Below are 12,828 nucleotides of genomic sequence, written 5' to 3' on the forward strand. Positions count from 1 at the left end.
TTGAGGTTAGTCTCAAATCTGCAACCTTTCTAGTACAGGACCCCTTGGAGTCCTAAGTGTCCCTTGCAAGGAAAAGGCAAAAAGAAGTTGGGTAAAACAAAGTTGTTTGGGGACACATCACATCTGTCAACGATTAAAGGATGCATGACATGCTGTAACCAATGTTTCTTTGTGTCTTGATATTTTCATCTCATTGTGATTAAGACGGTAAAAGCATGATTTTATTGAGATATTTGAAACATCCTCAGCTTTCACAGAAACTAAAACAGCAAGCTGATGGAGAATCCCGTCCACATCTATTGCAGGGCACCCAGTGTCACACAATTTAATGTGAAAACCAGAAAAGTCTGTTTGTGGCAAGGTTTTCTACGGATTGTTAGATCTTAACCAAGCCCATGTTAGAGGCTGTATTTCACATTACACTTGGGAAGTGAGAAGTCATGGGTAGAAAGTATGATCTCCTTTATACCTGGGAATCTGGGACCTTTGCTAAAAGAGCAGCAGTATCCCCTCAGCCCAAGGACTTAGAAAAGAAGAGCAAAAGTTTTATGAAACAATAAAAACATACAAATCAGTTGGAGACATAGAAGGCCACAATCAGGAGAAGAAATCGGGTCGAAGAGCATCTTGAGTAAGACATTGTAAGCTTGAATGGAGAAAAAGTTGACATCCTCAGTGGGGAGGTAAAATTTTGGTTCTGAAGTGCCAAATGGATTCTAGTGTCTAGGCTGAGAAACGAGCTAGGGAAGAAGGAAATCTGACAGGGGAGAAGGAGGTAACATAAGTCCCTAGTCATAGAGACCTCACTTAATGGAAGAGACTGGTTAGGGCTTTGGAACCTAGAGTGACCAAAGAATAAGCAGCATCAATTTCAAGGGAAAGCTAAAATCCAGCCTCCAGACCCTACCCCAGATTGACTCAACCAGAATCTGTATTTTGTCAAGTCCCCAGGTGACAGATATGCAATTAAAGTCTTAGAAGCATGGGCCAGAGCATGCCTGAGCTGGGCACTTAATTAACTCTGGGGACATTTCTGCTAATGCGATTTGAAGCAGTGCTGATGTGTTAAACAACAGGATTGAAAATTAAAACCATAAACTCTGCTGCCTCCAATTTTGAAATGTCAGAAGCTCTTGGCTTAGGACAGTGCCACTTTTGCTGAGGACTCTGTGCCTTCTCATTTGGAGAATGGCAACAGGGTGCTGGTTTAGAGCATGCCATACTAGAAAGAGCCCTGGTCAAGAGGCAGAGCATCCAGGTTCTAGTTTTACTTCTTCATAGCTCTGTGATTTTAGGTTGGCTTTCTCCTCTTCTGCACACTTTGCAAACCCAAAGTGTAACCCTAAATAAAAGCTGGAGGGACTTCGTTTCTGGCCTCATCCCTCATGTGTCATTTCCAAGCAGGAAGTCTGGACTCAAGGCACTAGGCATTGGCAGGCTAAGGGCCCACACTCTTCACATCTCCAGGACTCAGCTTCCAGATTCCACCTTACATTGTCAATCACCTTGTTCCTCACCATACTTTTACCCAAAAAGAGTCTCACTAGCAGGTAATTTCCACAAAGGACTAGAACACTGCTTGGCATCTAAGCAACATTCAATAAACAGAGGATAATACTATTATGATTATTTATTTTATTTTGTCGAGACAGGGTCTCGTTCTGTCACCCAGGCTGGAGTGCAGTGGTGTGATCCTGGCTCACTCCAACCTCCATACATACGGGGTTTTATCATGTTTCCCAGGCTGGTCTTGAACTCCTGAGCTCAAGCCATCTGCTGCCTCAGCCTCCCAAAGTGCTAGGATTACAGGCATGAGCCACTGTGCCCAGCATGATGATGATGATAATGGTTACTATTATTATTATTACTGATTTTCTTTGCTTACTCTGTTAGGATGATACAAAAGGGAATACAACAGATAAATAAAATATGATTGTGCCTTCAGTAATCAATCGGAAGAATAACAAATTTAAACATTTCTAATCACAGAGAAGGAACCAAGAAGAAATTAAAAAACATGAAGTGAATAAAGGTAATACAGAGTAGAGGAGACAGAGAAGGGCAAGCACATGTCCTGCAAGGACTGTGGGACTTTGTGGGAAGAAAACGGAATGGACCACAGTGCAGGCCATGAGCTCTCTGATCAATCCTTCATCACTTGTACTCATATACCCTGGAGTGACAGCTTCAGCTCCTCTCTGACCTGGCTTACACCCTCTACTGACTTAAAGGCCATAAGTCAAAAAGGTGATGAGGCAGGGCTGATACCAGCTGCTGTGGACACAGTTTACTCTGATCTGTCAATGCCCATGCCTGTCTGGCTGGCACCCAGGGCATTTTCGTTGTCAAATGCTTATATCTCCACAAAGTTTCCAATGAACTCTCAAAAAGCATGTATAACTGGCCAAACTTAAAAACATATTCATGTATTTCTTATATGAATGTGTTCATTTCTTCAACCAATATTTACTGCTTGTTACAAACCAGCCTTGTACTAGGCTCTTGGGTGCAAACACCAACGTAGGACTGTCCTCAAGGAGGTCATAAGCCAATGTGTCAGACAGTGGATGTGAATTGTGACTATCTAAGCATTACAGACACTTAGATAAATGAGAATCACATTTTTTTAGCATCTAAATCTGCACAATCTGGAACTGAGGGAAGTATGTTTTTGGTCACTGTTATTTGCTCTCCTTATGCATGCTCTGGGTTCTTATGGGTTACTGTCTGATAGCTGGGAAAATTTCTCCCACTTCACCTACAATCCTATTTGATTTCCATTGTCATCCCAACCCAGTGTTTTAAAAATGAAAGGACTACTTGAAGTCACCAAAGGCAGAGAAAAATCAGGATGTCATTATTTAAGATAGGTGTAATGGGCTAACAGTTCTCCAAATTTATGACATTTAAATAGATTCACCTTTTGGGACATGTTTCATCCAACAGCTTACTAAGACATGTTCACTGTGTGCATACTTAGCCAGCCAAAAAGTTCCTCCCTTCCAATCAGTGAATGTATCTAATCATAATGACACTTAAAGAAAATCACTCAGTTGGAATCTTAAATTGGGTCAATACCTACAAAACTGATCACATCACCTACAAAACTGGTCACAACCAAGACTAACTAGCTATTATTTTATGTTAATTTCAGAAAATATAAATTTATTTTGATATTTCCTTCCTAGATGTAGTTTTAGCAATTATTTATTTCTATCTAATACAACTCTCTTTTTTCTCATAATAATTACACTTGTGTTGAAAACTGCTTCTTTCTCATTCCAGTGTTTGTCAGTAGGTGGAACTGTCTAAAGTCCTCAACTGCAGGGCTCCCATAAATAAGGCTGATCCTAGAAGAATCAGGAGCCATAGAGAAACAGGGTGTCTGCTTCATTAGGATATTTAGCATTAAGGATCACAGAGCTTAGAGCTGCCAGAAGCCACCTTTGCCCCCACAAGGAATCTACATGAGAATGGAGGCATTATGGAGAGAAGAGGAGTCAAGAAACACAGAGAAAAATGGATTGTTTATGGAATTAATTCAATCTCTAAATCCAACAGATTGGGTTTTCCGGGAGCAGATGCCTAAATAGAGTTTAGAATAAAAGCTTTTAAAATCAATGATCAAAAACCATGAAGGAAGGAACTAGAATTCAACCGGGAAGAGAAAGAAACCAAACTATGATGTGGTTCAACAAAGGCATGGTCATCCTGACAGGAAACTCTGGATTAAATCAGAATTGCCCAGTGTTGGTCAGAAATGGTTGACCCTTCATATCCCAGTCTTGCTCAGTCACTAGACGTGGGCTTCCTCAGGAGGGGTATGACTGTGGGCAGCTGGGGCAGATGATGAAGGAGTCAGAGCTGGAGGCTATCCACTGACCCCACACCCCATGGCGAGGCAGCACATCCTTCTGGGTGGCATATCTCTTTGTAAACTCTGCAGTGCTACTAGAAGCCATTTGATCATCCCAGTTACTTGAGCCAGCAAATTCCCAATTTTCATCAAGCCAGATTGACGAAACTGGCTGTTACTTTGTTTGCAATCAAGAGGCTCTATGCTTCCCTTCAAAGTTAAAGTTCCTCTGAAATGTCAAGACTCCAGCAATTATGTACACCCTTGAAATAAATTGGAGAATACAATTTAAACCCACAGCAGACAACGTGATGACAATCCTATCTGTTAATCAAGCCCCAAGTCTGCAGTCTCCAGATGGTTCAAGAATTTCAAGTGGCCAGACCCTCAAGATGGGAGATATCTGTTTTATTGGGTTGAGGGTTTGTGATCAAAATTGACAACTCACTGGATAGAAAGGAGTGTAGTTTGTATGTCACAGAACAAATAAAGTCCAGCATGTTTTCCTCTGAATAAGTTTTACCATAATGAGAAGTAAACTTCTCAGTTTCGCTTCTGGTCAGAAAGATCCACTCTAACTTGTTTATCTCCCAGTAATTTTCATCCTTTCAATAACAAAATGCTTTTGTTTCTCTGAGAACAGTGATTTATTCATTAATAATGCCCTCTTTGTTCCTGCAAGTGACCAAGTTTGCAATAGTGAGCATGACAGGAAAATCAAACCAGCACCCCAGGCTCACACTGGGGAGCTAATTAAATTATGTTCATATGTGCTGAAGTTCATTTTCACTCTAGGTCACTATCTTGGTAAGCTTCTGAATTTCTAGTAATATTTTAATTTATATCAATATAGCATAAAATTTGCAATTTCAATGCCCCAATGAAAATGATGTGAATATACACACATATCATTTCTATGTGTGCATATATATATATAATATATGTACATATAATACAAATATAAAGAGGCTTAATGGCACATACTAATAAGCTTGTGCCTGTGTGCGTGTGTGAGAGAGAGAGAGAGACAGACAGACAGACAAACAGCAAAGACTCCAACTTGACATGGCATAAAAGTAAAAAGCAAGTAATAATGGTGTGAGGATAAAGCATTGTTTAGCACCCTTAGGTAACTGAAGCGAATGTGATCTCTCTCGTCTTTAAAGCCCTCCTTGTCGGAATGAGTCAATGAGTCAATTGTTTAGAAAATTCTCTGAATGGACTATTTTTTGTAGAGTTCCTCATATTCCAACAAAGCTGACAGAATTGAATGCCCAGGTTATCAAGTTTCTCAGGGTAATTTACAGACGCAATAACAGTACACGCGCTGCAGGCCTTGCGCTGAACCTTAATAAATATGAAAAGCAGAAACAGAGTGTGACTTACCTCCAGAGTGTGGTGGGGGACCGCAGAGCAGCACAACTCCTTGGCCTTCACGCACGGAAACTGTACTCCTCATTTTGGTTTTAAAATTGTCAAGATCTGATTTGAAAACAAAACAAAATGAATTTCAGAAAGGCCAATTAAATGACAATTTTACACTAAGACCTTCCTTTCTCTTAGAAAACAATTTTATTTCTTGCTTTTTTTCTTTAAAATTTATTTTTATTTATTTAGAATTTCACATTTTATTTTAGATTCAGGAGGTGTATGTAGAGGTTAAATTGTGTGATGCTGAGGTTTGGGGTATGGTTGATCTCATCACCCAGGTAGTGAGTACAGAACCCAATAGCTAGTTTTCTAACCCTTGCCCCTCTCCCTTCGCCCCCACTCTAGTTGTCCCCAGGGTCCATTGTTGTCATCTTTATGGTCATAAGTACCTAATATTTATCTTCCACTTATAAGTGACAACATACAGTATTTGTTTTTCTCTTCCTGCAAGGAAAACAATTTTAAAAATCTTTTTTCAAGAACCTAGAGAGAAGAACATTTGCTTTCAGGTGGAAAAGCTGGATTCCGATTTCTTTATTAAGGTTTCTAGAAATTCAGCAATACAATATAAATATATACCCACTAATCCCATGTTGCTGAAATAGTGTGAAAAACAGCATGAACTATCCAAAAGAAAGAGCGTATATGAGAAGGAACTAACCATACAATTTAATTCAAAAAAGGAAATGAAATATCCTAAATCAAAAATATACATAAATATGACTTTCACATTCGCCAGTGATTTGCCATATCATGAATACTTTTAACTTCACCTTGTAATAATGACCAACTATTCGCGAATTTCCCTTCTAAAATATTCTATCATAAATAGCCAAAATAGCTTTTATTCTACCTATAATTATTGTTATTTACAAAAGCATTTCAAAATATTCAGTTTCTGAGTACAAGTCCTATTTTTCCAAGATTCTGAAGGGCTCTGCAGAAGATATATTATCACCGGAAATTACCAAGAACATAGAATTCAAAGGATAACAGTAAATTAAATCTGCATATTCTCTCCTATTTATAGCTGCAAAAAATAAATTATTTTTATAATTACCCAAAGAATTTTTCAAGTGTTTTAAAAAGTTAAAAAAATAGCAATCAAGGGCAAATACTATTTTGATTACCAGTGGTTATTTTTAAAAAACATTTAATTTCTTCCTATTACAATCCAGTACAGCAAATACGGATTCACTCTTTCCAACTCAAATTACAAGACAGAGAAAATCCTACTGACTTCATTTTAAAAAGTGCTTTAGTCTATAGGGAAAGAAGAAGAAAGATCTGTTTCTCTAAACTCTGACTTATTAAAAAAATGCTTGTGAATTACACAGTTAATATACTCTATGGTGTCACTTTCTGTATCAGAACAATTGTACTGTCAATTTCTGAAAGAATATATTCACTTCATAGCTCCTAAGGGCTGATATAAATTGCCTAACTGGTGACTATACAGAGTGAAGCAGTATATGTATTTTAGAATACAACTTGGAGATTTTCAACTTTTCTTTGAAAGATATAAAAAGCAAAATCATTATCTTGAAATTGATCAAACCTGAACCTGTAGATATTTATGAATATTCTAAGTACCATAAAGCAGTATATCAGAGAGAAATAAAAGGGCCTGTGTGTTTTATGTTATTGTTACTGAAAAATGCTATTATATTACTAGGTTATAAATACGGAATAAAGCGATTCAGCAAAACTCTCTTATATGTGCCCAGAAAAGAGGAAAAACAGTTGATGGACTTATTTTAATGACAGGCTAACCAACAGAAATGATAAAATAACTTAGCATTGTATCACTTTAAATATGAAACTAAAATGCAACATTCTCAAAACATTAAGGCTCTTGGAATGTAACTGAGTTGGAACTGCAAAACTGGACCATCCAAATGTTTCCCAATGGCTAAATGGAGCAGCACATCATATTAGAATGTACTTTATCCGTGGAGTTTCCAAATATTATTTTTTAACGATCAAGTGTGTATCATCATTGCTGCCTTCCTGTCCAATTCCTTAACTTCTGCCACATAATTTCACACTATATAAGTTTTCTATCACTCATTTTAGCTAGAATGTGTAAAAAAGTATAGAATAGTTCTACAGAAACCAGTAGTGTCTCCTCCAAAGGTAAAATCTCTTTTGCCTAAGCACAAATATAGCCTGGCACAGATCTGCCCATTGGTCTGGATACATGCATTGATATCTTTCTGCAGTGCACGAGTGCAAAGTATATTGTTCTGGATATCTAATACGGCCAGTTCATGGACATAGAATGCGGAAGCAAAGAAAAATAACTTAATTGTAATGGCACATTTTAAGTGGCACTTTGCTGAAAAGGTGTTAAGGACACAGGACTAAATAGTTAATCTACAGGTTTGACCAAGGCTTTAACAAGCAGAACCTGGCCAAGTAGACGGAGAGCAGTAGTAGCAGTCAGGGAGCCAGGGCGGGCGCTTTTTTGAGGCAGATGGAGCAACATAGGTGCATAAGAACATAAATGTTACAGTCAAGGTATACCGAAACTTTTGTCCTTTTGTTGCAACACTAGGAGCCATGAGAAAAGAGTAGTGTCACTTTCTAAAAAGCTTCAGACTATTAAGATATGTAGTGGAAGATTATATGTGTCGCCCAAATGTAAGTCAAGCTACGTATGGTCAAATTTTGGACTTTAAATGATAAAGGACACCTACAAGTAACTACAGCTAACATAGTTAATGGTGGAAGGACAAGTCCTCTCCCCCCAGCATCAGAAATACAAGGGAGTTAAGCAGGTCACAGTATACAATTTCTACATACTAACAATAAACATGCAAAAATCAAATTTAAAACTCAAATCTACTTATAATTGTTCCAAAGAAAATACTCGAGGTATACACATAACAAAACATGCAAAAGATCTGTATCCTGAAAATTAGAAGTTGCTAATGAAAAGGTAAACATTAAAGCAAAGACCTAAATAAATGGAGATACATACAAGATGCATGGATCGTTAGATTCAACATAATTGCCGCGGTCCCCAAATGAATACGCTGTCATATGTTGCAGAACGACATTTTGGTCAATGCTGAACCACATATAAGGCCAAATCATATATACAACAGTGACATCATAGCCATCACGAGCAGTAGTGAAATACATTACTCCTGTGTTTGTGGTGCTAGTGTACATACTATGATGTTTGATGAAATCACCTAACGATGCATTTCTCGCAACATATCCCTGTCATTAAGTAACATGAGTGTATAAATTTAATATAATTCTGATCAAAATATCAGCATGGTTTTCGGTTTGTTCTTCTTTTTTTGTAGATAAAGACAAACTTATTCTAAAATTTATATGTAAAGGCACAGTCCTTAGAATGTCTAAAACAATCTAGACTAAAAACAAAGCAGGAAGACTCACTCTACCTAATATTGAGGCTTATAAAATACCTACAGTCATCAAGACTGTATGATAGTCACAGAGGGAGAGACACATAGATTCATATAGCAAAACAGGGAACCCAGAACTAATCTCACAAAAATGGGCTCAGCTGCTTTTTGAAAAATGCAATTCAATGGAAAAAGAGGAAAAAAATCAACCTAGGCTTTACTCAGTTTAAAAATCAACTCAAAATAGACCACAAACCTAATTGTAAAACATAAAACTATAAAACTTTTATTTAAAAAATACTGGAAACCATCTTTGGGATCTAAGGCTAGGCAAAGAGTTTTTAGACTTGACACCAATTGAATGATCTTTCAAAGGAAAGACTGATAAACTAGACTGCATCGACATTTAAAACTTCTGCTCTGTGAAAGCTCAAGTGAAGAAGATGAAAAGAAGAGCTACAGACTGGGAGGACATACTTGAAAAACACTTATCCACTAAAGGAAGTATATCTAGAATAAGTAAGACCACCCCAAACTCAATAGTAAAAAACACACTATTCCATTAGAAAATGGGAAGAAGACACACGAACAAACAGTTCACTGAAGAGGAAAAACAGATGGAAAATAAGGACATGAAAAGATGTTCAACATCATTAGACATCAGGGAAATGCAAATTAAAACTACAATGAGATATCACTTTGTACCTACCAAAATAGCTAAAAACAAAAAACAAAACGGTGACAGCAACAAATCTTGGGGAGTATGTAAGGAGACTGGATTATTCAGACATTGTCTTCTTAAATGTAAAATGTCAAAGCCACTATGGAAAATTTTTGTAGCTTCTTGTAAAACTAACCACACATAACTAAGATATGACCAGCAATTACACTCCTGGACATTCATCCTAGAGAAATGAAAACACTTGTTCACACAAAAACCTGTACATAAAAGTTAACAGAGCTTTATGTATAACAGCCCTAAACTGGAAACAACCCAAGTTTCTTTAATATGTGAATGGCTAAATGCACATTTCATACCATGGAATGCTGCCCTGCAACTCAAAGCAATGAACACTAGATACACCCCCCTTTGATGATCTTCAAGAAATTATGCTGACAGAAACATGCTAATTCTGAAAGGTTACTTACTATATGATTCCATTTATGAAAAATTTTTAAAAATTCTTCCATAATACTACCTTAAATGTCTTTAATGTTTAATGTTGAAATGCTTAGTGATTGGTAGTTACCAAATTATATCATTACCTGAACAGTGTAAATGACAAGACTGCCTTTGAAAGAATCAGGTCACTGCCAATAAAAGAAAGTTGTGCACCGCCATGCAAAAGCTAAGAAAAAACTCAATGAACATACCCAGAAAAGCAATCAAAATCAAGACTGCAATTCAGTTATGGTTTTCACCCCTATGTCTACAGAATCAGGTGCTATAAGTCAGGGTGTCCAATCTTTTGGCTTCCCTAAGCCACAATGGAAGAAGAATAATTGTCTTGCACCACACATAAAGTACACTAATGATAGCCAATGAGCTGAAATAATCATAAAAAATATCACAATGTTTTATGAAAGTTTATGAATTTTTGTTGGGCTGCATTCCAAGCCACCATGGGCGGCAGGTTGGACAAGCTTGCTATAAACAAATTCCCATGCAATGATTCAGTTTCACAATTAAGTGGTAAAATTTCAATTAGTTGATAAATATCACTAAAGTATGCCCACTACGAAAAGAAAAAAACCCAGTTCAGTGAATGACCACACCTTTCTTCCTGAATTATGGCACGTGCAGAAGCACAGATCATCTCCTAAATCTGAATATTAGATATAAACAACTGACTCTTAGTTATCTTCAGCATCAGCATGTTCAAAATTCAATCATTATTTCTTGGTCTATTCCCCAACACCCAAATTCAAAGTGTCTCTTCCTTTTTTGTTCCCTTTGTTGCTAGTCCAATTCTCAAAACATTTAATTACACAGTAAGCTCTTAAGCAAAACCCTTCCATGGCAAATTGTGTGTTAGGAAAATAAAATTTTCCTTTACGTAAAAATAATAGCTTATTCAACAAAAGTTCAATAGTGTTTTATTTTGGTTTCGTCCAAATCAGAGCCTAAAAAAAGACTTGCGTGACACAGTTTATGTGGTGGATGATCTTAGAGGCAATGGGGAATACATGGAGGAAAATTCAACATCTGGTCCTATTATTGAAGCTGCTACTGTAGGCAATGAGAACTTGATTTCAAATGAACCTCTGACAAGCCTACAAAATGCCATCCAGAATCATCCATTTGAAAGATGGGAGTCGGGGGTATATATAGGTTCCCAACCCCAATAGTGGAGGAATTTCCCTGGAGGCAACAATTCCCTCATCTCCATCAGAGCTTCCACCATGAACCTGCAAAGAACTGTCAACCACCTATACAAATGCTTGGGAGGAGGGCATCAGAGTTGTGATATAGGCCATAAAAATGTCTACCATAAACAAATTTTTTCCTTAAGGCTGAGGCTTTTGAGAGATTTTTAAACAGGTGTGCACTGTGAGTCTCTAAGCAGAGACTGAAGTATTTTGTATATTTCTAAGCCTATTAGGAAATATAGCATAGCATTTAATAAGATCTTAACATCCTCAGGATCTGTTGTTTTGTTCTGAAACACAACCTGGAATACGCAGGCACTGGGTGGACCCTAAGTATAGTGTACAAGACCTTTCCACATAGGTATTTCATAGTTTGGTTTCACCTCCCTCCCATACATTCCCCCAGCACTGTCAACTCCCAGCCACATACACTAAAGCAGCAACAAACTTTTGGTTTTCCCCAAGCAGAAAAATGCTAGCCCATGCCATGCACATAAGGTTTCCACTCCTTCACTGACACAGAAGACCTTTATTTATCTTCCAAACCATCTTTGGCCACATTCCTTTTTTGAAACCTTTGAAATTATCTGCTATTTCATCTCTGTATTTTCTATACTTTTAAATTTTCCCACCTTGTTCTATTCTGGGGGCTCTGCCAGGATTAAAGCCTTATTTTCATCTTTCTATCTCTAGACTGCTACATATTTCTTGGCATTGTGTAGGTTGTCAAAGAATGTCTGAAATAAGCATCCACTATCTCATTTTCCTTAGGATCTCCATCATGGGTCTTCCCACCAAAGTTAAATTATTGGTGTCTGTGTTGCAGCTTTCCTAACTTTCTACTAGTGAAATTTAGAAAGGGAATACAGGCATTGGAACATTAGGATCTTCTGACCATAATCCAGGTCTGCAGGTCTACAGGTGTGTCACTTGACTGCCCTGTGCCTCCACGCATTCTATTTGAAAAGTGGGCACAATATCCACCCTTTGAACCTCACAGGGCTTTTCCAGAGAGGAACCTAAGCATCCCAGATCTGAAAGCCTTTTGAAAAATGAAAACAATTCTATAAGAACAAGGTTTCATTTTTCCTTTTGAGTGTCTGGTTTCATAACCATTCCTGTTTCTATCTCCTTTTTGTCTTCCACACAGTTTTTCAAACATGCACAGTTCACCATATCTTAAAAATAAAACACACCTTCCAATGATCTCACGTCCAGTTTTTCTCAATAATCTCTACCTCCCACCCCAAGAGGTCCATGGACGTCTGTTTCTTTTCACTTTTTAACTTAGGTTGAAGACGAGTCTTTGTCCTGTGGAGTCAGACAAATCTAGGTGCAATCCCTGTATGACTCTTTCTAGTTATTTGACCAGGGCATATTACTTCATTTGTTGATTTACAGATTCCCTATCAGTAACTTGAGGATAATGACAGCCATTATCCCTGCTATTGTTGCAAGGAAGAAATAAGACAATTTGTGCAAATTACTTAAAACAGTGCTTAATTTATAAATGTTAAATGATACCTACTATCATTTTTCTTTACATTCTTTCAGGAAATTCACCAAGTCTCAAGATTCTACCACTATGTAAATATCAATGATAATGTCCATCAAATTTTGATTCAATATATGCATTTTCTGCATGCCTTCCAAATATTTTTTGGATGTCCAGTTGCCGTCTAGTATTTGACACTGCATTTTCCTATGCGCTTGGTGTTTCCTCTAATATATTTCCTTTTCCAACTTCCATCTTATTATTCTCTAAAAGACTCCCACATCCAATCTGGCTCT

General features: G+C 37.4%; 1 protein-coding gene across 1 annotated transcript in view; it reads right to left on the reverse strand.

The window, feature by feature from the left end:
- The window catches only part of CNTN3 (contactin 3), a 330,613-nt gene that overhangs the window by 155,024 nt on the left and 162,761 nt on the right, over positions 1–12,828 (reverse strand). Inside the window, exon 5 of the mRNA XM_032290493.1 lies at positions 5,243–5,338. Coding sequence (XP_032146384.1) covers positions 5,243–5,338 — 96 coding nt within the window. The remainder of the gene's footprint in view (positions 1–5,242; positions 5,339–12,828) is intronic.

The sequence above is a fragment of the Sapajus apella genome, unplaced genomic scaffold (assembly GCF_009761245.1).
Source record: "Sapajus apella isolate SASKATOON/1434 unplaced genomic scaffold, GSC_monkey_1.0 scaffold23, whole genome shotgun sequence".
NCBI classification, from domain to species: domain Eukaryota; kingdom Metazoa; phylum Chordata; class Mammalia; order Primates; family Cebidae; genus Sapajus; species Sapajus apella.